Source organism: Hyperolius riggenbachi, chromosome 1 (genome assembly GCF_040937935.1).
Source record: "Hyperolius riggenbachi isolate aHypRig1 chromosome 1, aHypRig1.pri, whole genome shotgun sequence".
NCBI lineage: Eukaryota > Metazoa > Chordata > Amphibia > Anura > Hyperoliidae > Hyperolius > Hyperolius riggenbachi.
The window spans coordinates 500,734,714-500,758,653 of record NC_090646.1 but is presented as its reverse complement, the minus strand read 5'-3'; the positions used below and the strand labels follow the sequence as shown (position 1 = coordinate 500,758,653).

Here is a 23,940-nt window from a genome sequence, read left to right as displayed (position 1 = left end):
CTGCAGGCATATCTGCTGGTAGAATCACAATCTCTCTCATTTTCAGACAGCTGCTTGCTTCAGATAGACATTCTGGACCAAACTCAAAGCTGGCTTGCAGTCATCTGTCTGCATGGAGTCTTGCCTGTTTTTCTTTCTCATGTCCCCCTGTCCTGATATTATCTGCCCTTTTGTGTGCTGGGTTCAGTGAGTTCTTTTTTTTACTGCCCGTGGTCTGACCCTAAAATCGGGTCATGCGCAATTTTACCGTGCTTCAGAAATTACAGGGGCACGTGGTTATTAATGTAATCACAGTGCTTCATTTCCACAATTAAACGCGATGTCATTTTAACCTGAATGCAAGTGCATTACATGCTGCTGTTTTCCTGCGGTTGCATTTAGGTTCAAGTCTATGGGACTGCATGAAAGTCACGTAGCAAGCACAGTGCTATGCAGTTTTCATGAAATTTCCCTTTGGTGCATAAAGCCCCTCCCTTTAGCTTTAAAAATGATGATAGCATGAAAAATTGCGGAAAATGGTAGTTGCAATTTGCAGTGGAAAAGGCCCCTAACTAGTAACATCATCTTTTCTACAGTTCGTGTTTTTTCAATAAATATACTGTATACAATCAATTATTTTATGGCAAACCCAGGAAGTGATTGCATAGGGAATACAGTGTTGTCAAAAAAAGCAATCTAGTTTTGGCAATGGTGTAAATTGGAATAGGATAGCTTGCAGCATTGCTACATGACTCCCCATCAAATATTGCTGCTATAATGCCTTACTGGTTTTGCTTCCCTAAAGAGTTAAGGTGGCCACACACGATACAATAAAATGATCAGATTTTTCATCAATTACATAAAAACTATCGGATCTCCTGCAATAAACGAAACCTTTTTTTCATTCGACTGAAAAATCCGATCGGATTTCCAGTTTTCTTCGATTTTTATCGAACCGGAATGCCAGATATTTTTCTTCAATCTTTCTAAAGATTGTATGGTGTGTGTTAGATTGTCAATTTATTAATATACACACCCTAGCAATTTTGTCAGAGTTTCCAATAATTTTTATCATAATTGGGGAAAAATTGAACAGTAAATGCAGTGTGTGGTACATTGGTCATATTTTTGAAATGTTACAATCAGTCAGAAAAATTGATTGCAATTCTTAAATTGAACAGATATTTAAAAAATGTTATGGTGTGTGGCCACCTTTAGGAAGACCCCCTCTATGCCTGTTCCTTCCCAAATAGATGATGCCTGTATATTGTATACACTGTAACAAGTTTCTCCATACCTTTCCCTGTAAATCTACCACTATTGCCTATTTTAGTTTGTTTAGAAGGTTTACTCACCCCTCTGTGATCTCATTTGAAGTCTGATCAGTGCACCCTAAATATAGTATTTCAGGATGGTGTGTTGATTAAACTGGACATTATTGCTTTTGAAGTGCAGGTTGCAATTTGGGAAGTGTGGCTCTTCAGAAAAGGCCAACATGAGATTATGTGGCCTTTATTTACAAAACTCACTGTTTTGGTGGGTTTGATAACATCAGAATAGCTCATAAAGTATTTGATTTTTGGACTTCCTAATTCTTAAAATGCAGTGATACGTAATGCCACTTACTCTGAGAACTCTATTGTAGAGCAGTTTTTTTTCCCCTTGTTTTTGTAATTATCATTATTTTGATTATTTTAATTGTGTTTTGACATTGTAGTAGGCTTCTATGTACTTATTTGTGTGATCAGCCAATATAGGCAATGTTTCATTAAAATGGTGTAAATACATAACTCGTATGTCCCAAATCTTTGCTATTGTGTATATTCGTTGAGCTTTGTCAGGATACTTAAAAAAAATGTGTATTTGTTTACAGCGGATTTTGGATTTGCAAGATACCTGCAGAACAACATGATGGCTGCCACTCTCTGTGGATCTCCTATGTACATGGTAAAAATATAGTTTTGCTACCATTCCATGCTAACTGTAGATGATCAGACCTATGGGGTACCTTAATTATAATCGGCAGCTGCAGTATAATAACGATAATAATGATATGTGTTACTTAATAAGCAGTTTGTACTGCTGTATTTTTTCTCTTTTTGTAACCTTTTCATAAGAGGAAATGTTAATGATCCAGTAAATGGCATTCTCACAGTAGTTGGAACTTGTATGTGCAACGATGAGAACTGGAAATATGTACTCACATTGTCCCATACTCCATCCAGTACGGTATGTAATAAAATGGGATGTGTGTTTACATTCCTTATTGTTGAAAGTTGCCCTTTAAGGTGGCCATACATCTAGCGATTATGGGCCAATTCCACCAAGAAACAGATCTCTCTCTGATCGAATCTGATTAGAGAGCGATCTGTTGGCTGCCCATACACCGCAGGCCAATTCCCCATCAATTTCGGCATAAAATCTCGTCCAAGCCTGCCGCTGTTCCCCTAATGCATACATGCCAAACTCTGGCCCGCAGAGCCATTCAATTTGGCCCTCAAGTGGTTTCCCCACTTTGCATTATGTTTGGCCCACTCTGACCACCAGGGAAGCTATACTGGAGGTGAAGCCCTAGAACACCAGGAAACTGTGTTGGGAAGGGAGGACCAATAGACACCAGGGAACTGTATAGGGGTTGGAGGGGGGCTATTAGACACCTGGGAACTTTATAAAGGATAAAGGTAACCAGTAAACATTGAGGTTGGCCCGTGACTAAGTCCCAGTGTTCATATTCGTCCCACTTTGTATTTGAGTTTGACACCCCTGCCCTAATGTATAAATGTGTGTGCATTTATACATTACCTGTACTGTGTAGCGGTGCCGGTCCGTTGTCTGAATCCGCCGCTCTTCCATAGCCCCATACATGCCGCTGGCGAGGCGTGTAACTTCACACGCCGGTGGCATGTATGGGGATAACCGAAGACCGGATGGATTCAGAAGACGGATGGGCACCACAACACAGGACAGGTAATGTATAAATGCACACATGCACACACACTTATACATCAGGGGAACAGTGCCAGGGGTTTCATTGAGTTCGTCACTCGTTCCAATATCGTTCACTGTTACCACCGCGCACCCGACCGACCACGACGGCTTGACATCTTGCAGCTTGTCCGACTAATTAATGCAACTAATTTCTGTCGATCGGCATGCACTTGGCTGCTCCGATTCAGATTATAATAATTGGATGAGTCACCTAATGTATGGCTACCTTTAACTTTCTTTCCCTCAGGAGTTAATAGTAGATTTTCTATTATACTATGGTAATTAGTTCACTGTATTGTTATTGTAGATTTTTATTTTGCATTTGCACTGAATTGTGCTAAAATAAACCTTACAGATGATATGAGAAATCTAGCATTTGGGCCATGCACCTAATTCAGAAATATTCCACTTAAACACTTGGCAATGACATCAGAAGAGTGTCTATATTTTGTGAAATTCACTTAGGTTCCACTTTGACTCCCATTACAAGATTAGAGTGGCAGTGAAGCAGCGTACAGCCTGGTACCTTGTCTTTGCCTTGTTGATGGAAGAAGCCACATCTGTCAGTAAGAATTGTATTGCGTGACTGCTGGCAGCGGGGCGCCTATCTGTAAACAGCTGCCATGTGCCCAGCAGTCATCAGAGTGCTTCTATCCTCATTGTCAGTCAGGTCCTGTGCAGCTCCTGTGCTGTAAGGCACATATGAGCTTTTATTTATATGGGGTGATTCACTGCATTTCCCTAACATCTGCACACGGCTTCCGTTGAATCCTAACTAGCCTTCCTATGCAGATGAGAGGCTGAGATATTGAGAAATAGCCTCTGCGTTGTCTTAAAGGGACACTATCGATTAACACGTCTTTTTCAATTGAGATAGGAAATGTTTGGGAAGTGCTGCTAAGTGTTGGTGTATACATCTGAATCCTTATCTCTCTGATTACTGTTATCTAATCCCTTTCACACTTTTCTGATGGCAGTCTGCTGAAATTCTGACAGCAGACTCAGCCATGGGGGGGGGGGGGGCAATTCCCTTCACAGTGCATCATTAACTCTATGTGCGCAGAGAGCTCAGTCAGAAACAGGCAGAGCTTTCTCTCACAGAGAGCAGAGGAAATGTATCTTATGTGCAACATAAACATCTGTAATTGTGTGTGTGAAACCTGATATATGAAAACAAAAGCCTGTCAGGTAATCTGCTTCAATATTACACTGCTCTTAGCAGGTCAGGTTGCAGACATTCTTACAGATTCATACCTCTGCAAATGAGACATTCCAAGCGTAGCTAAAATCTACACACAATTAATTAAAGCTTTTGCCTCTGATATTTAACATGAAAAGTAGGAAAATGTTTACACAGCTACTTAGACATTATTTGTACGTTGTCATTTTAGAACACATGGTTTGATAGAGCTCCTGTAAGCGTTTCATAGCTGTGTGTGAAGTAGAACGTTTGTTAAACTTTGTCGCAATATCAGCTCTTTAGACACTCCAGAATAATTTAAACTAACCTGTAATTAATCCATACAAATTAATTCACTGTTATTTCCTGAAAACAGAATTGTTTAATAAAGGCACAACTTTTTTTTTTCACTATGCCCACCTGTTCTTTTGTCTTATCCAACCATATGAAAGTAAAATCTTGATCATCACTTCCTTGTGATCAGTTCTCATCTCATCCCTTCTCCTTACTCATGCTGCCTTCTCTCCTCCTAGACAGCATGGTCATCAGAAGGGAGAGGTTAGGAATGGTAGTTAGCATATTCAGATGTAATTTAACTATTCAATTGTCTGTTTGAGATGCAGGACTTTAATATTGCTGAATAAGACATGAGAAAAGAGGTTCAGGGTAACAAATGTCATCTGTGCTGTTATTAAACAGCAGCATACTACATACTCACTATAGGGATGAAGCTGTGTATATATGTGGGGATCCGCAGTGCCGTGCAGTTTTCTATGAACTTGCATTCTAGTTAACCTATGCATCTGTTTTTTTTTCATGTATCATTTAAAACTTGTATCTAAAGCTCAGTGTCATGCAGTAAGCATAGTCATAGGCCTATATTAATGGCCAAGTCACTTGCTAAAGCCACGTACACACTCTGGATTATACTCGCCGTAGATGGCATGTGTACAGGAGCCTCCCAGCATGCTGCATCTTTAGCGATGTCCAAAGCCTGAGCAACCCTGGATCCCCAAAGGTGCTCCATCTTGCTCCAGCACCATGCATCATCCTTGCTCCATAGCAACAAACACATCACTAGCCTCTAGGTCAGTGATGCATCTTTACAGAATTTAGCCCTGAACTGTCACCCAAGGGATTAACTACTGCTCCCAGCGTCATTTGCCAGATTAGGCCCCTTTAGGCCCATTTGTGGCCATCTTAACTGAGAGCTCAGAATATTATTATATATTTGTTAGATACATTGAACCAGTGCAGACCAGGGCTGTGGAGTCAGTACAAAAATCATCCGACTCCAACTCCTCAGTTTATAAAACCTCAGACTCCAGGTACCCAAAATGGGTCAGATTTCTCAACTCCGATTCCTTAGTCTAATACTCACTAGGGCTGTAGATATGGTACAAAAATCATCCGACTCAGACTCATCAGTGTATGAAACCACCGACTCCAACTGCGACTCCAAGTACCCCGGTGCACACACTCTTAAGCCAGTTGGCAACAAGAAAATAACTAGAAATCATAACAGCCAGTGTAGTGATATATGGCATAGTTACTGCTCAGAATACTTCTGAAAGTCTGATTTTTTTTTATATTGTCATCTTAATATAGAAAGCCTTGTTTTGGCTTATTCTTATCAAATACAGTATATCTCTATTGTCCCTATAGCTACTGTGATATGATAAATGACCATCATTTTTGGGAGTATTTACACCCTAAGTACCGGTAGAGGTAATGTTATGCTGTATTAGACATGTCTAATAAAACGTACTTGCTTTTTCCTCTTTACAAGGCACCTGAGGTAATTATGTCCCAGCACTACGACGCCAAAGCAGACTTGTGGAGCATTGGCACTATCATCTATCAGTGTCTAACTGGCAAGGCTCCATTCCAGGTAGGTTTCATCTTTTCAATCAATTCACTGCTGACTAGTGAACTGTGAAATGCAGCTGTTCATTTTAGATTGAGAACTGCCATTGTACACTGCTAGTTTTTCTGTTGGTTTTGAAACAGTGCAATTTTCATTCATTGATCGTGGAATTGCTATTGTATCGTCCACTCAATAACCTGTGAACGCAACCAACCTTTTGTTAACCCTGTTCAAATGAGCTTAGATCTTCATCAAGCTCATCAATGGGGTAACCAAAGACTTTTATGTCTGTGCTTGTAAGCGGTATACATCGCTGACAGAACCTGACTCCTCTCTTTGTAACAGTAGCCAGCTTTGTCTTGTGTTCTCATCAGATCTGGCATAGGTACCTGCACACTGAACATGAAGGGTGAGCTTGCAGAGAGACAGGACTTGAGCATAATATACTTTATAGGTAATGTGTACACCTGTACACACTCAAAATATGATTGAAATACAAATATCCACCTTTCTAATAACTGTGAGATTGTAATGAACTTAAAGGGAACCTGAAGTGAGAAGGATTATTTATTTTTAAACTGTACCTATTGCTTGCCAGCATTATTTGATCTTTGTAAATTACAAAAAGTCAGCTGAGAGGGCCAGAGGTACTACTTCTGCCTGTCAAGCATGAGGTCAGCCGGGTCAGAAAAAAAATATGACCTTTTAGAAAAAAATCCCATGAGTAGGGAGCTTGGGCTGCTCGTGGCTTTTTTTTTTTTTTTTTTTTTTTTTTTTTTTGTAAGCAGTGCCATTGATGAGTTTCTGCTTTAAAACAGGAGCAAAATTGGTGAGTCAAGTATGTTGCATTACTGATCAGAACTATTCTTCGAATAGTACTGATCAGAACAGACCTATTATCTTTCACAATGTTATCCTCTTGAGCTGTTTTTTCAAGTAATGTAACTCACAGTATACTGTAATAATTGTTTTACTGAAGAGGATGCTTTCTGCCTGCTAGAACAGAAAGTTTCTGAACAAGCATTTGCAGAGATTGGATACACTAATTATCACCTCTCGATAGAAGCCCTGTCAAATGTGATTGTCACCTGATCGGGTTTGAATCAGACTCATCATTTACAGATAATAAGCCATCATGCCTGGCCATCTGTGTCATAACAATAACTGCTCTCCTAACCTGAGTTCAAGGCAAAAAAGGCAGTTTAGGCATGCCTGTACTAGATTAATTCTTATTGTTTGTCTGGCACAAATGTTCTACAAAGGTAATTTACAGATTAAGCTTTGAGGCAGTACTTACTGAAAGAGCGTGAGAAAAGAAATCAGCCATATCAGCCAGTTCCGTGACAAAGCTGACTCAACTGTATTGCCTTGCTGTAGCTGGCTGTGTAAAAATAATCTAGTCCTTTACCTGTGAGGTATGACAGACCTCCCCACGTACTGCACCAAGCACTAAGCAGCTTGCACCATTACAGAACATGTTGTACACAAGCTAATGCTGCACAAAAATAGCCCTTGCTTATGGAGTACAGGCCTTGTGGGAGGCACACATCAAGGTTAATTGATTGATGCAGATGTTTCTGTTGAGCAGTGGCTCTTCTGGACTGAGATTATTTGCACTTCAAGGTAATTGATCTCTATGTAAAAGTGCAATGAGGTTTGCTTAAAATAATCTTTCAGCCATACAGAGGAACAAATAAACAGATAAAAGCTATAACTAAACCTGGCTGTGTGTGTCACAGCTGTATAGCTGTTGTAGTATTTGTCTGTTGCCATGAGATTGCGTTCCTTCCACATGCTACTTCCTGCCAGCACCTTGCCTATTTTTTTTCCGCACCTCACTCTTCTGTATTTTTCCTCCTCTCCCTATCCAGCACTCCTCTCTATTTAATCTTGGCCACTCCCTCTTCTTTCTATTTCATAGGCACTGCCTCCCTACATACCACAATCAACATGAATCCCTAATGAAAAAGCTCTGTAAAGTACATTGTAATGTGTGCTATTAAACATAGGGGCTAGCCTGGCTATCGACTTTCCATGGACATTTCCACCAACTTAAAGGAGGACCTCTAGCGACATATAGTAGAATGCAGTCAGTTATTCAGGATAGCCACTTGTATGTTAAATATGCATAAAAAAGCACTTCCAATAGCTACATATTGCTGTAGCCTAGACTGTCTATTAGAATAGTGGAATTCTCCCCCCTAGAGTATTCTGGGATACCAGGTATACTTTGTACTGGTTTCAGAACTCTCATTAGACGAGCATTCCAAAGAGATCACCTGGCAGTACTAAAGATGTTGCGGCCTGTGGTAAATTTCAGAATGTAAATCGGGGAGAGGAAAGATTTTACGAAGGGCAAACACTGACTAAATAATTTATAAATGAATATTGTAAAAACAAAAATATTTATTGTGTCATTTTGACTACAGTTCCTCTTTAACACAATCAAGCCCAGTAGTTGCTGGATCATTAACCAGCTGCCAGCTAATTAACTATCTGCTGCTGGGCTTGGTTGGCACAGTGGAAATAGCATGTAAAGTCGGAATTTAAGCCTCCCTCTGATTACAAGCAGCAGGCACTGCAAAGCATTTAAAAGGTTACAAGCAGTAACAAGCTATGTAAAATAATTTAGCTGTAGGTGTGCTATAAACCAGTAATTCTGGAATTATGCATGGCTTTCACAGGCATAAAGTCAATGGATTGTCCTGAAGTGGTGCATGCTGGGTGTTACTTCTTGCTCACGTGTCTGTGAAATGTGTAAATACCCACACAGTAAGGAATGTATTTATCAGAGTAGACACAGATATAAACAACTCCTTTAAATCACTTTTATTTTCTTTTTTATTTATTGTAAAAACAAATGATGCAATCTGTTCATTATATTGCACTGTTATTCCTGGAAGGCAAAAGGTTGTTTGTAAGGGAATACACGCTTTACAGCAAAGTTACTCAAATGCTTCTCAGAATCGGAGCAAAATCAATATTGTGAAATAGAATGTAAGCTCACCCACTAGTGTATTCCTACTGCTTCCCAGATACCGTGTGTTGTCACTCACTGAGTTTATAGTGACATTTAATGGGGTTATACACTTCCAGATGTCTGTGTGGAAAACCCCATTTATTTGGTGTGCTCATTTATGTAGCACCAGCATATTTCACAACACTTTATGGGACATTATTCTATTCACGCGTCTTTATAGCCTCAGAAACAGCCCAGTCTGAAGTGACTAGCACAAACCACTAGCATGTTTCTGGATTGGTATTGTCATTTTTTCCCACCAATCCGCTTTTGTGTATAGTGTTTTTAGTAAGCCACTGCTCTGACAGGTGGGGAGCTTTCTCTGGTATGACCACTCTGGGGTGTACCACATACAAAAACTACTCCTCAGTACTCGTGAAGTCTGTCTCCATATATTTAACTATTTATATTGATCAAATGCTGTCAATCAGTTCTGTTGGAAGCGAAAGGTTACAGCCATGTCATTAAAAAAAAGTCAATATCTTCCTTTTATTGATTGGGATGGGACAGTTATTGCATATATGGCAGCTTTAATAGTCCCACCATCTTAACTGTACTGCCCCTTCCTGAAACAGAACGGAGTACCATCCCTAGACCCCATCTCCCTTACTATGGGAACAATGGAAGTGAGGCTGGAAGCATCAGCAGTGTATATATGTGTTTGTGTCAGGACTGAATTTTAGGTTCTGCAAGTTATACTGAACAAGTATTTTTCTATATGGTGTGACACTATAGCAGGAATTTGTAACCCTGAACTGGGCCTCGCATGTTTCCTGAACGCAGTTCACAAGCAAATCTCAGCCACCACTCTCTTCTAGATTAACCCATTCACATCCGTCTGAAAGCAAATGACTTGTTTACTTTCTAAAAAAATGACTGTTGCACAGTTTATGGTAAATATATTTATCAAATACACAAGCATTTTAGGTTGTGTGGAGTATCTTGCAGTAGGATATTATTATTATTATTTAGTATTTATATAGTGCCAACATCTTACGTAGAGCTGTACAGAGTATATTTTCATTTAACTGTCACTCAGAGAGGCTCACAATCTAATCCCTACCATAGTCATATGTCTGTTTGTATCATGTAAGTATTGTAACCTAGGGTCAATTTAGAGGGAGCCAATTAACTTATCTGTAGGTGTTTGGGATGTGGGAGGAAATCGGAGTGCCCGGAGGAAACCCAATGCAGACATGGGGAGAACATACAAACTCCGTGCAGATAGTGCCCTGGCTGGGATTCGAACCGGTGACCTAGCACTACAAGGCAAGAGTGCTAACCACATGCTGCCCCGGATGGCTGGATAGTGTAATGGTTAAGGGCTCTGCCTCTGACACAGGCGACCTGGGTTCGAATCTTGGCTCTGCCTGTTCAGCAAGCCAGCACCTTAGGCAAGTCTCCCTAACATTGCTACTGCATACATTTGAAATCGGCACCGGTAGACTTGGGCGCAGGCAGGGCCGTGCAGAGGGTCCTTAAGTGGGGGGTGCTCAAATTTAAAAAAGGGGCCTGGCAATGCCTCCCCCCGCATGCCCCCTCCCCCCACCTCGTTTTTGGCTAGGGGGTATTGATTGTCATGCTGTTGAATGCAGATGCTGGGTGCCATGTGGGTTCTGGGTGTAAGTGCTGAGTGTCATGTGGGTTCTGGCTATGGTTGGGTATCGAGTTTCATGCGGGCGTTGATTGAAAATACTTAGTGCCATGTAAGATCTGGGTGCATGTACTGGATGTCTTGTGGATGCTGGGTGCAGGTACTGGATGTGACATGGGTGTGAATACTTGGTGCCATGCCTGTACTGGGTGCTGGCTATGGGTGGGCTTTGGGCATCACAGGTACTTTGGGTGCGAGTACGGGTTAAGTAGGTGCTTGGTGCAGATAGCGGGGGCCATGTGGAAGCTGTGTGCAGGTGTGAGTACTGGGTGCAATTTTAGGCCTGGGTGCAGATACTTGGGGCTTGATTCACTAACCGGCGCTAAGTGTTAGCAAGTTAGCAGTAAAGTCTGTAGCAAGCTGCTTTGGGTACCAAGGTCTAGTTTGTATTGGGTGTATATTTGCAGTGGGTGCTATGCAGTATTGAGTGCTGAATGAGTAGCAGATGGTGATAAACAATAGTGGGTGCCATGTGAGTGCTAATTGGTACAGGGAGCCATGTGAGTGTTGGACATGAGTGAGTAGGGAGTGCCATGTGTGGTCTGGATGTGTGCCATGGGAGAGTACTGAGTCTCATATGGGTTTGGACCAAGGATGGGTACTGGGTGCTATTTGGGTGCTGGCCATGGACGGGTACTAGGTGCATATAATGGCTTTGGAACTTGGTGACTTTTGAGTACTGTGCCATGTGCGTGTTCATTATGGTGGTATGTGGGTCTTAGGTGCAAATACTGAGTGCAAAAGTGGGTACTGGGAGTGAGTACATGGTGACATATGGGTGATGGGTGCTGGCTAGTGGGGTATTTGTTGTCATGTGGGTGCTAAAGGCAGATGCTGGGTGCCATGTGGGTTCTGGGTGCTGGCACAGGGTGTCATGTGGATTCTGGCTGTATGGGTGTGTATCAACCATCATGTAGGTGTTGATTTCAGGTACTCAGTCCCTTGTGAGTTCTGGGTGCAAGTACTGGATGTCAAATGTGAGTGCTTGGTGTGGGTGCTGGGCACCAAGTGGAGGCTTAATGCAACTGGAACTACTGCAGATGAAACATGTGGGTGTTGGGTGCAGGTACTGGGTATCACATAGGTGCAAAAACTTGGAGCCATGCCTGGGTGCTAGCTATGGTTGGGCATTATGTCATGTGGGTTCTGAGTGCAGGTACTTTGGGTGCTAGTACTAGTTATGTGGGTGCAGATAGTGGGTGCCATGTGGAGGCTGTGTGCAGGTGTGAGTAGTGGGTGCCATGTTGGGGCTGGGTGCAAGTACTGTGCCATGTAGGTTTGAGTACTGGGTGCCAGCTATAGGGTGAAGGGGTGCAGGTATTGGGTGTCATGTGGCTGTTTGATGCAAGTACTAAGTGCCATATTGAGGCCGGATGTGAGTATTGGGTGCAGGGTGCTCGGTGCAAGTACTGGGTGCTTGCTTTAGTGGGGGTTACTGGTTGAGTGTAATGTATGTGCGAGATGAATTTTGGTGGGATTGTTGTGGGTGCAAGGGGTGGGAGATCACTGTGGGTACTGCTATGAATAGCATAGTTGCTGCTAGGGGAGGTAGAGGTCACTGTGGGTGCTGGGGGGAGAAGTAACTGTGGGTGCTGTGGAAGGTAGAGGTCAGTATGGGTGCTGGAGGAAAGGGAGGCCACTGTGGGTCCTTTGGGGGAGTTCACTGTGGGTCTCGGGAGGTAGAGGTTATTGTGGGTGCAGGGGGTGGGAGGTGACTTTGGATGCTGCTATGAATGGCATAGTTGCTGCTAAGGGAGGTAGAGGTCAGTGTGGGTGCTGGGGGAAGGGTAGGCTACTGTGGGTGCTGTGGAAGGAAGAGATCAGTATGGGTGCTGGAGGAAGGGGAGGTCACTGTGGGTGCTGGGAGAAGTCAGTGTGGTTACTGGAGGAGGGAGTGGATGCTGTGTGTTGGGAGAGGCCACTGTGGGCGCTGGCAATGGGAGAGGTCACTGTAGGTGCTGCTTTTGGGATGAGAGGTCCCTGTGGGTGCTGCAGGGGACAGGAGGGTAGCCACTGTGGGAGGGAAAAATCACTGTGGGTGCTGGGGGAGGGATAGGTCAGTGTGGGTGCTGGGGTAGGCAGGATCACTGCTAGAGCTGGGGAGGGAGAGGTCACTGTGGGTGCTAGGTGGAGGGAGAGGTCACTATGGGTGCTGGGGAGGGAGAGGTCACTGTGGGTGCTAGGTGGAGGGAGAGGTCACTGTGGGTGCTAGGTGGAGGGAGAGGTCACTGTGGGTGCTGGGGGAGGGAGAGGTCACTGTGGGTGCTAGGTGGAGGAAGAAGTCACTGTGGGTGCTGGGGAGGGAGAGGTCACTGTGGGTGCTAGATGGAGGGAAAGGTCACTGTGGATGCTGGGTAGGGAGAGGTCACTGTGGGTGCTAGATGGAGGGAAAGGTCACTGTGGGTACTGGGTAGGGGAGAGGTCACTGTGGGTGAAAGGTGAAGGGAGATGTCACTGTGGGTACTGGGGAGGGAGAGGTCAGTATGGGTTCTAGGTGGAGGGAGAGGTCACTATGGGTACTGGGGGCGGAGAGGTCAATATGGGTACTAGGTGGAGGGAGAGGTCACTATGGGTGCTGGGGGGGGGGGAGAGGTCAGTATGGGTCCTAGGTGGAGGGAGACGCCACTGGGTACTAGGTGAAGGGAGATGTCACTGTGGGTACTGGGGAGGGAATGGCCAGTATGGGTCTTAGGTGGAGGAAGAGGTCACTGGGTACTAGGTGGAGGGAGAGGTCACTATAGGCACTGGGGAGGGAGAGGCCAATATGGGTCCTAGGTCTCCTAGGTGGAGGGAGAGGTCACTGGGTACTAGGTGGAGGGAGAGGTCACTGGGTCCTAGGTGGAGGTCACTGTGAGTGCTAGGGGAGGGAGTGGTCACTGGGTACTAGGTGGAGGGAGAGGTCCCTATGGGTACTGGGGGCAGAGAGGTCAATATGGGTACTAGGTGGAGGGAGTGGTCACCATGGGTGCTGGGGGAGGGAGAGGTCAGTATGGGTCCTAGGTGAAGGGAGAGGTCACTGTGATTGCTAGGTGAAGGGAGATGCCACTGTGGGTACTGGGGAGGGAGAGAGGCCAGTATGGGTCCTAGGTGGAGGGAGAGGTCACTGGGTACTAGGTGGAGGGATTGGTCACTATGGGTACTGGGGAGGGAGAGGTCAATATGGGTCCTAGGTGGAGGGAGAGGTCACTGGGTACTAGGTGGAGGGAGAGGTCACTATAGTGCTAGGTGGAGGGTGAGGTCACTGTGAGTGCTGGGGGAGGGAGTGGTCACTGGGTACTAGGTGGAGGGAGAGGTCACTATGGGTACTGGAGAGGGAAAGGTCAATATGGGTACTAGGTGGAGACAGAGGTCACTATGGGTGCGGGGGGAGGGAGAGGTCAGTATGGGTCCTAGGTGGAGGGAGAGGTCAGTATGCCACACTAGGATTTCTGTCTGGGCCTCTTCACTTGAAAGTGTCCCAGACGGAGGCGGAGCTTTCTGCGGGTGGGCGGGGCTTATCACGGCCGGGGGCGGGGCTTATTTTGCAAGAGGCGAGAGGGGCTTTCTTTTGAAGATTTTAAAAAGGGGGGTGCCTGGGCACCCAGAGCACCCCCCTGTGCACGTGCCTGGGCGCAGGATACAGCCGGTATATGGCTGATCCTGCTTCTGCACAATTCCAGGCCGTGTTAATTACTATTCCCCCTACAGGCCGCCATGGATGGTGGGGAATGATATACAGTGATGTGAAAAACTATTTGCCCCCTTCCTGATTTCTTATTCTTTTGCATATTTGTCACACTTAAATGTTTCTGCTCATCAATCGTTAACTATTAGTCAAAGATAACATAATTGAAAACAAAATTCAGTTTTAAATGATAGTTTTTATTATTTAGTGAGAAAAAAAAAACTCCAAATCTACATGGCCCTGTGTGAAAAAGCAATTCCCACCCTTGTTAAAAAATAACTTAACTGTGGTTTATCACACCTGAGTTCAATTTCTGTAGTCACCCCCAGGCCCGATTATTGCCACACCTGTTTCAATCAAGAAATCACTTAAATAGGAGCTATCTGACACAAAGTAGACCAAAGGCACCTCAAAAGCTAGACATCATGCTAAGATCCAAAGAAATTCAGGAACAAATGAGAACAAAAGTAATTGAGATCTATCAGTCTGGTAAAGGTTATAAAGCCATTTCTAAAGCTTTGGGACTCCAGCGAACCACAGTGAGAGCCATTATCCACAAATGGCAAAAAAATGGAACAGTGATGAACCTTCCCAGGAGTGGCCGGCCGACCAAAATTACCCCAAGAGCGCAGAGAAAACTCATCCGAGAGGCCACAAAAGACCCCAGGACAACATCTAAAGAACTGCAGGCCTCACTTGCCTCAATTAAGGTCAGTGTTCACGACTCCACCATAAGAAAGAGACTGGGCAAAAACGGTCTGCATGGCAGATATCCAAGGCACAAACCACTTTTAAGCAAAAAGAACATTAAGGCTCGTCTCAATTTTGCTAAAAAAACATCTCAATGATTGCCAAGACTTTTGGGAAAATACCTTGTGGACCGAGGAGACAAAAGTTGAACTTTTTGGAAGGTGCGTGTCCCGTTACATCTGGCGTAGAAGTAACACAGCATTTCAGCAAAAGAACATCATACCAACAGTAAAATAATGGTGGTGGTAGTGTGATGGTCTGGGGTTGTTTTGCTGCTTCAGGACCTGGAAGGCTTGCTGTGATAGAGGGAACCATGAATTCTACTGTCTACCAAAAAATCCTGAAGGAGAATGTCCGGCCATCTGTTCGTCAACTCAAGCTGAAGCGATCTTAGGTGCTGCAGCAGGACAATGACCCAAAACACACCAGCAAATCCACCTCTGAATGGCTGAAGAAAAACAAAATGAAGACTTTGGAGTGGCCTAGTCAAAGTCCTGACCTGAATCCTATTGAGATGTTGTGGCATGACCTTAAAAAGGCGGTTCATGCTAGAAAACTGTAATTTGGCTTCCAGTGATTGCTGGAGGCCAAATTATTGTGTTTTTTAAGCAACTTCGGCTCCGTCTTCTGACGGCGCAGACGTTATTAACTGAGCACTGCTGTAGATGTGATTCCCATTATAGTCTATGGTGGCGCCAGCTGCGCCCAAATCTAGCAGCGCTGAAAAGCACTGCTCCGCTGCTACTTCCTATAGAGTGCGCCCTAGTGACTGCAGCTCTGGCACTTTGAGTCCGCCAGGAGAAAAGCCCAATATAAATGTCATTTGTCTTGTCTTGTCTTGTCTACCACTTTAAAGATTAATACCAATAATGACAATTGCTGTATGTATTACTAATAACAGGAAACATGTACTGATGGACAAGGAAACATCTACTAATAGACAAGGACAAGTATATCAGATTTGGGGCTAGGGAATTGTTTGTGAGCAGCGGTTTCACATTGAATTGTTGATTAAAGTTGACATAAACGCCTTGCAAAATTCTATGGTCCTGCTGACATCCTAAACCCTGTAATCCCTCTTCAGTGTATTACTTCCTGAAGATGCTGCAGTAATAACAAACAGGGTTGATACTTAAGTGAGTGTCGGGTTTCCTCCTTTTTCCTACCTTTTCCAAGTGCTCTAATTAGTCATACAATTAGAACATTGATCATTGTATCAAGGGGAATTGAAGGAAGATTCAAAGCTTAGGCCCGGTTCACACTTGCGGTGGCCCTCCGGAATCGCCGTGCCGGAGCCGCACCGCCTGCAGAACGGACGGAACGGACGCACGGCATAGCAATTAAAGCCTATGCGTCCGTTCACATGGGTCCGTTCTGCAGAACCGGAGCCGGACCGGATCCGGGCCGGATCCGGACTCCGGCCTCCGTTCCAACATGCGCTATTTTTTCATCCGGCCCCTCCGGCAGCCGTATCCGGGGCGGAGCCGGACTGCACCATCCGGCCAATACAAACAAATGGGAACCGGAGGCCGCACAACACACTGGCTGAGAAATCCGGATCTTCTACCCCACTTCCTATGCGGATTTTTGCGGCGATATTGGCTGGGGACACATGGGCAAGCATTTTGGAGTGGAGCAGCACGAGCTGGAGGTGTTGGCAGGATGTTGGCAGCATGTTGGAGGTGGAGGTGAGTGCTAAACAGCAGAGGGCCTGATTCCACAGGTCCCCCTTCTGCTGACCTCCCAGACCCCAACATTTTTTTTTTTTTTTACGTTTACTTTGCCAAACGGATCCGGATCGCATCCTGATTACCACCTGATGCAACCTGACCGGATCCGGATCGGATCCGGATCAGAACCGTACGGTTCCGATCCGGATCCGGTCCGGATCCGGTCAGGTCATCCGGTCCGTTTGGCAAACAACCGCTAATGTGAACCGGGCCTTAGCGTTCCAGGGCTGCCTGTCAGAACCATAGCAGTTACAGTGTATAACTACACCTTTGTTTTTATTCTTCCAAGTAATCCAGACGCATTACTAGTTGTAGGTTTTCTTTACACTAAAAAATATTATGGGGTAGAAGAAGCTGCTCTAAAGTACAGGATGATTATGAAATAGTAAATGACATATTATATTTCTGCTTTGGCCTGTTTTTTTTTTTTCTTCTAAAGACTGACTAGCTTTGTTTCTAAATAAGAAATTGAGTGGATAAGGCCGTGTTCATTAATTTTATGCCTTTAACAAAACTAAGAATCCTGAGCCCAGTACTGGTAAGGGATTCAGTCCACCTGTGGTTAAAGTCTTCTTCTCTTTACAGGCCAGCAGCCCTCAGGATCTTCGCCTCTTCTACGAAAAAAACAAGAGCCTCATTCCCAAGTAATCCATTCTTACAGCATTACTGGCTTTTTCCACTGACTTGCTTTCTGTTTACACCTGTTGATTCTATGCTAGCCTCAGAAGCTGCCAGCGAGATGGGCACAAGACACTTGGCACCCTGTTTAGCATTCCTTAATTATCACTGCATAACTGCTAGTGCCAGGCTCAGACAGAAAGAAAGGCTTTTTAATCCTTTCAGCAAATGGACTGGGTTATTTGAGGAAACCATTTCAATTCTGGAAAGGTTTGCAGCTCACAAGTGCACCATTTTACTGGTCTCTTTGTTTAATGAGAGGATTAAGAAAAGCAAGCAATATTCAGTGAGTAGACACCATAATGGAAACCACTTATAAAAATGAGTTAAAAGTAGCTGAATCTCAACTGGGGGTGTTATATATACATCAGCTACAAAAGAGGTGCTTTGCTTAGCAATTTAATGTAGTAGTTTTTTTAGCATGAGTTCAGAGGGAGTATATTCATGCGTTGTTTAAAGCTAAAAACAGTCACTATCCTACCAAGGTGGGCGCTATAAAAAAAAATTGGTAGCATATGCAAAAAATGGAAAATATGCAAAACTACCGATGAGCACAATTGTCTCCTACCATGCTAGTCAACTTCATTATAAAAGTTAAAGCTGGCCATACACACACAGAGTTCCATCCAATATCCCTAATTGATCCATTCCTTTCTGAAAGGAATCGGTGAAAAAGAATTGATTCCTACCACACACAGCACATCAATTTGTAATAGATTCCATCAGGGAATCTATTAAAAATCAATTGAACCGCAGCATTGCACAGTTTCATGTAAATTATAAATGTTCAATCCTAATAAACAATTTGGCCCGAGACTTATGTTTTAGATTGTGACCCCTACGTGATTGAGTTTGACACCCCTGCACTAGTTGATTTTCACTTTCTTCAACCAGCAAAGAACTGTAAGCATTACCTCTTGAAGAGTAGCCCAGTATCTTTTTTGAGGGCACAGTGACCCTTCTTATTAGTTTCTTGATATGACTTGGATGTTTGTTACTTTGCCCAACCACTCTATATGCATACATGGTATCATGGTATACACAGGATCAGCGTACCCAAAATGCATTGCTGCAGCCTTTATGTGGGCACTTGCAGGAAGAAAGTGGAGGCCTTTCCCATTTATGTCCACTAATCTACATGAAAATTGACAGCTAAGCCAAACCTCCAAATTCTTTACTTTTGTTCAAGAGAACTGGTACATCTCATTTAGATCTATAGTAGAACAAGAAAGGTGAGATTCTACCCTTTTTGTTGTTGTTGTTGGTACTAGTTCTAAAAAAGATCAAATGCACATAGCCTTATATACATACAAGCCTAGAGGAAAAGGAGTCTCAGATAGCTTCTGCTGTCTCATATTAACTTGCTAGGTCCAAACAACAAATTTTCAACAGAGCTTTGTGGTAGTTAAAGGCCTCATTCACAGTCGCAATCACAGCGTTTTGCGATTGAGATGTTCAATTTTGCGGTGATTGTGTTTGGCGATTTGCATTCAAGGGAATGAGATGCGCGACTTATTCACCGGGAAAATGCTACATACAGCACGTTTTGTGGGTGTCAGAAATCGCAAATGCGCCACAATGGGAGTAATCCCGTAGGATTACTTATGCAGCAGTGATTTACTGAACGCTGGCGATAAGCAAAGTGCGAATCATGGTCAGAGAGCGCCGAGTGTGAACTCAGCCTTACTCAGAAGAGTGCTATCAAAAAGGTTTGTTTTTTTTTGTCCTCCTCACACTTTTCACTTAACTTTCTTAGCTACAGCTCAGTAACAGTTTTGTATGTGCTTGCACGAAAGAAAGTTTTGAAAAACCATTGGCGTTTTTGCAAAACCAGAAAACACAACTACCTGCTCAGCTAGATAAGAGATCCTCAGCAGCTAACAGAAGCCTGCTTGAATCTAGGCAGCCCGAAACACTCTCCCTTTATTTACATTATCATGAAAAGGGGAGAGTTGTAGTCCTGTTAGGTGAAGCCATGCCTCCCTATTGACTGACAGACACAAAACACACTGCACAATGACACAGGTAACATAAGGGCATATATACTGATGTACCAAACATGTTATATCACTCTGCCAGGACTGGCTCAAAATACATAATTCTTAGGCATACCTGTTACCTTCCAAGAAAAAACACACTACCAGTATATGCTGTTCAACCACCTGTTATTTTTATTTTCACAACTAGTATTGATTAATATGATTGCAAAAAAAGCCAGTCAATCAATTATAGTAGCTACATATAATTATATGCACATAAACCACATAGAACGGGAAATTGCCCCAACTCGTCTCAGCTGAAGGTACCCATCACGACAGAAAGTACGGTCGTGATAGGTACCTTCAGCTGAGACGAGTTGGGGCAATTTCCCGTTCTATGTGGTTTATGTGCATATAATTATATGTAGCTACTATAATTGATTGACTGGCTTTTTTGCAATCATATTAATCAATACTAATTGTGAAAATAAAAATAACAGGTGGTTGAACAGCATATACTGGTAGTGTGTTTTTTTTCTTGGATTTTACGGTTGATCAGTGCTTGTACCCACTTGGGTTGCATATGTTTGCATGCACATTTAAGTATTAGTTTTCGTGTATACCTGTTACCTTGCCTGTTGTTTATCCTACAGTCCTTCATAGAGTTCATTGTGCACTTTTAGAAAGTGGATTGGCATACAATTGTTTTTGTGTACTACGCACTTTACAGCAGGGTGCATATCTTACTTTTAAAACATTGGGAGCGAGGGATCAGGCAGCTGGACATTGCTAAGGGGGCTATTAGGCGGTATAAATTGGTGTTACAGGTAGCTGTTTTTTTCATAAAAGATGCAATTTTATTTATTTTTGCACAGATATAGCACAAGATTCTGTAAATGCATGTAAAAAAGCTGCACTTTAGCACTGGCATTAACAGCTAAAGCAGACTTTCTAGCTGAGGAGTGATGAAGAATAATACCCAGGGTGTCTGCAACTGTTAAATTTAAACCTGGCAAATCGTTCCCCTCTCGCTTTTCACTCGCACAGGCTGCTCAGATCTCCTGCTCAGCATTTTCCCTATACTGAGACTTCTGCCTCTCTTAGTGCGCCTCTGGATAACGCTGCCCTCCTCTCTCTGTGTCTCTATACTTTGCTTGACCAGTGTATGTCTGTGCGTTTCAGCATCCCACGAGAAACGTCATGTCATCTGAAGCAGCTGCTTTTGGGACTTCTGCAGAGGAACCAGAAGGACCGCATGGAATTTGGTAAAATGTTCTGCTGATTATTATAAAGCTTATGTAGCAGTTACATGCAGGCCTGGGTTCAAGCCTATTTATAACTGGGAGGCACGGCTCAGGCTGTTTTGGATTTGGTGCTTAATATAGAATAAAGTTACATTTTGTCATATTTCCCATTATATACCGGTAGTTTGTATGAAAAACATGTTTTCATCAAACAGTGAATTCATAGGATCCTACAAGAACACGAAAAATTGAGATTGCCGCAGAAATGCCTTGAACGATTTTGCTCGATGAATGATTTTCTCGTGATATCATAAAACATCGTTAAACTTAAATTTGTTAGATGATGTTGACTGACCCACGACACCCACGGCGATTGTTAGTATTTGAACGACCAACAGGTCTGATTAAGCCGTTGAGAATAGTTCTGATCCTCGTTGACTTGTGCAAATGCTTGTTTCTGCCGCCGCAGAACAAGTAACAAGATGACGATTGCAGATGCGGCCAGATGGTTCGGGGAAACGATTGTTCAGCGGGGGCGATCCTCGATCCAGCTGTCCGCATCTGTCGGATATATTCCACCTACATAAGGAAACTATCCTCCGTTCATTCTGCACTTGCCCCTCCCACTATATTGCATGTACCTTGCATTCCCAGGATGGGGTTAGTGCCCTAATTGCCTTTTTATGATCCCACTGTGTCTACAGAGGTGGAAAATACTTTTCACACCTTTTGTTACATGGACATTGTGTATTTACCCTTATATGTAAAGTATCTAGTCTTGGCTGTATGTTTCCCCAGACTCTGGCATATGTCTAAGTCTAATTCTCTTTCTCCTACTGTGCTGACTTCATATGCCAGCATGTATAAATAGAAATCAGTCATTTGATGTATTCCACATGGCTCAGGACTTGTGATATGTGCGATGTGTAACTAGTTCATGTAATTATACCTGTGCGTGGGAATTGTTTCATGTATTATCTATAATATAATCATATCATTGCATACTATGAATAGACTTGTTATGATATTAGTGGTTTCATTTCTAATGAGATTGTAGCATTTACACACAAATAGAGAAGTACAAGTACAAGCTTGAGATCTAGTTTTTTTTTATAAATTGTCTTGGGATTCTGATCAATAATGCAATAATTGGTGTTGTTATGCATTTATACAGTGCTGGAATCCACTGGAGGGCTACTGTCCCTCAAATGAGCCCACAATCTAATGTCCTTACCATATTCATAGTCTAATGGGCAGCACGGTGGCGCAGTGGTTAGCGCCCTAGCCTTGCAGCACTGGGTCACCGGTTTGAATCTCATCCAGGGCACTATCTACATGGAGTTTGTATGTTCTCGACATTTGTACGTGGGTTTCCTCCAGGCACTCCGGTCCCCCCACACACACACCCAAAAACATACAGATAAGTTAATTGGCTTCCCCCTAAAATTTGCCCTAGACTAAGATACATACACTACACAATACATACAGAGACATAGGACTATGGTAGGGATTAGATTGTGAGCTCCTCTGAGGGACAGTTAAGTGACAAGACTCTGTAAAGCTCTGAAGAAGATGTCAGTTCTATACAAACACTAAATAATAATAATCTAGAATCTAACAGCATCCATGGGCAATCTTTGGGAAGCTAATAAGCTACTAATATGTTTTTTGGAATGTAGGAGGAAGGCACACTGGTCAGGGGAAACCCACGCAAACACTTGGAGAACATACAATCTCCACGCATGTCCTGACTGGGAATCTATCCCAAGACTCGCGTGTTAGTTAATTTAAGATAACAATACCAGACGTCCTTGTATAACCGATATACTAGTTACTGGTGTGACTAGGATGAGGATATGAACTCCTCTGAACTGCCCCTCTTTTCTTTTCGCAGATGAATTTTTCCACCATGCGTTCTTAGATGCGGGATCCTCCATGAAAAAGTGTATGTATTATTCACAGTACTCACCCCTATTGTATTAAGACTGAACTGAACATTACAAATATGTCAGTTATGAATGTGCCTTCTTCTCAATAATGGAACCTCTGATATAATGGTGAAATTATGTTTCAGGGCTGTTTTCCATTAGCAGCATTTTGCCATGCGATTCTGATTGCTATTGGATCGCAAAACGCCATGGAAACCTCGCAGGGATGTTTCCATTAGTGCAATGCGATTGCAAGGTGATATTTCCTGATCGCAGTCATCATGCATCCGCTGCATTTTTCATGCATTTGAAAATTTCATAGCAATGCCACCGTTATATGATTCGCGTTTCGAAGATTCAAAATATTACCCCGTCCTGTTTTTTTTTCTTTCTCCTGGTGAATATTTCATATACACCGTGCCATACACCCGACAGATTGGACAGAAATCATGCTGGAATCACTGTAGTGGAAAATCAGAGAAAATGGATGAAAAACGGCCCTAAATGATTTGTTAAAGGAAAAATTCTAAAATTAGACAAATGGGGAGGATGCCATTGTAATCCCGTTTAAAAAAGAAATGTCGATTTGGGGTTTAAAACCTTAGTTCTCACATAATTCAATGCCAATTACAATAGTAGTATTAATCTGATGATTTTGAACCTCAAACTGACAGATTTTGGACTAGTCCACCCCCTTATGGGGGATTATCAGGATTTTCTTTGTTTTCAAAAGCACTTTTTTGTTAATGGAAGTCCCTATGGTAAAATAGTGGTGTGTAATGATATATCTCTTTTTTTAGCTGTACCTGTGCCAATGCCCTCATATCCTAGTTCAGGGTCCGGAAGCTCCTGCAGCAGTTCTTCCACATCTCATTTGGCTTCTCCTCCAGTAAGTACACAGTGCATCTACACCTCAGTAAACTCTTTAGTGTTTCCATTGCCCAGTTAGTAATATACAATATGCTAATACTCTTATTATAAATTCTAGTACTGTGGAAAACTTTTGTGATGTGTTTGGCAGTTTTCAGATTTCTCTCTGTTTGACCTTCTCTATTAATATTTTTCTGGTTGACACCACATTTCTTGATGTGAAAAGGAACCCACATATATTGATGTGAAAAGGAACCCACCCACTCCCTGATTTCTCTTAAAGGGAACCTAAAATGAGAGATATGCAAAATTGCCATCTTCATGTATAAACAATGACCGTTGCCTGATTTCTGTGCTGAGGCGCCGCCTCTACTACTTTAAAGTATACCTGACCCGAGGAAAAGCTGTCA

General features: G+C 43.1%; 1 protein-coding gene across 2 annotated transcripts in view; it reads left to right on the top strand.

Annotated features, from left to right (window-relative positions):
- Window positions 1–23,940, top strand: part of ULK1 (unc-51 like autophagy activating kinase 1) — a 116,258-nt gene that overhangs the window by 58,563 nt on the left and 33,755 nt on the right. For both annotated transcript variants that reach the window (XM_068243450.1, XM_068243449.1), the window contains exons 7-12: window positions 1,853–1,926; window positions 5,937–6,038; window positions 17,417–17,475; window positions 20,671–20,753; window positions 22,627–22,677; window positions 23,461–23,549. In XM_068243450.1, coding sequence (XP_068099551.1) covers window positions 1,853–1,926; window positions 5,937–6,038; window positions 17,417–17,475; window positions 20,671–20,753; window positions 22,627–22,677; window positions 23,461–23,549 — 458 coding nt within the window. The remainder of the gene's footprint in view (window positions 1–1,852; window positions 1,927–5,936; window positions 6,039–17,416; window positions 17,476–20,670; window positions 20,754–22,626; window positions 22,678–23,460; window positions 23,550–23,940) is intronic.